General features: G+C 48.1%; 1 protein-coding gene across 1 annotated transcript; it reads right to left on the bottom strand.

The window, feature by feature from the left end:
• Positions 1-436: 436 nt before the first annotated feature.
• On the bottom strand, positions 437-835 carry H310_15407 (hypothetical protein; the record flags this gene model as incomplete). The annotated part of the gene is made up of 2 exons (XM_008883382.1): positions 437-517; positions 704-835. 2 exons carry the CDS (start codon positions 833-835, stop codon positions 437-439), a joined length of 213 nt encoding a protein of 70 aa, XP_008881604.1.
• Between the last annotated feature and the right edge of the window lie 306 nt (positions 836-1,141).

The raw sequence follows: 1,141 nt of genomic DNA, 5'->3' as shown, positions 1-1,141 counted from the left end.
GATGCGGTCAATTCCAGCGCAGTGGCCGAAGGGGATGGAGGTGAGCCATTCTTGGCTGTGTAGAACGTTGACATTCGCTCCATAATATATTTCCATTCGTAATACTCTTTGCGTTCGGACAACAGCGATAAATCGCAGGCAGATGTTTTACGAAACGGAATGATCTTCTGTGCAGGGTTGCCGCGCCACCATAAATTCCATGCAGTTGCCAAATTGACACTTGGAAATTTGTATTCTGGAAGCATGTGCAACCGACCACCCCATAAAAAGACAGAGCAGTTCAGATCGACTTCGTCGGTTGATAATGGGGATGGATAAGAAGGTTGAGCTTGTTGCACAACCGCTGCGATGGCTTGGGAGAGGGTGCTTTCAAAGAACGCCTGAGTGATGTTGCCAGCAGCAAGACCCCTTTCGTCGACGATTTGCCGGACACCATTTAAAACAATATCAGGAATACTTTGGATCGATTTTTCATTTCGATCCAGTTGCCGTAGTAACTCCACGTGGGGCGGGATGCCTGAGGCAAACAAAAACGTGGACTTGGTCCCCAAAAAAATCAACGGGCGTAGCTTTGACACCAAATCGCTACTCACAAATAAGGGCGTTGATAACAGTGCGTGGTTTGGCGCGAACTGGCCAACCAAAAAACCGTGGTGATGTACGAGACTCGCCAATAACAGGCGCTGAGGGCGCCTAGACCAACATCTTGCTCCCGCACTGTCCAGACAATAAACTCCAAAAAGTTCTCGTACGCAAACACGCGCAGATCTAACAGTAAGGTCATGTGACCCATATGCTTGGTGCTTGGCATCAGGAGCTCTGGCTTCCCTGTCATGATTGACCAGTTGACTACCTGCTTAATTCCGGACAAGTATCTGAGTCGTGTGCTGTCTGAGATGCGACTGCGGCGCGCTCCTTCGATGGTGAAATTGCTGTTGGTATTGTCCTTTTTGTCAAAAACTGGACCTGACTGGCGATTTGTGAAATCGATCGATCAATCCAAGTATATTGGCTACAATATAGTATACAGCGATCAAATTGAATACCCAAATGACGACCATCGACATTGCCGAATGATCGTCGATGTCGTTCACCGGCAGCATGCATCCAGAAACACCGTGATGCATGCATTGTACGCATA

Source organism: Aphanomyces invadans (genome assembly GCF_000520115.1).
Source record: "Aphanomyces invadans strain NJM9701 unplaced genomic scaffold supercont1.464, whole genome shotgun sequence".
NCBI classification, from domain to species: Eukaryota; Oomycota; class Saprolegniomycetes; order Saprolegniales; family Verrucalvaceae; genus Aphanomyces; species Aphanomyces invadans.
This window is presented reverse-complemented; position numbering and strand designations above follow the sequence as displayed.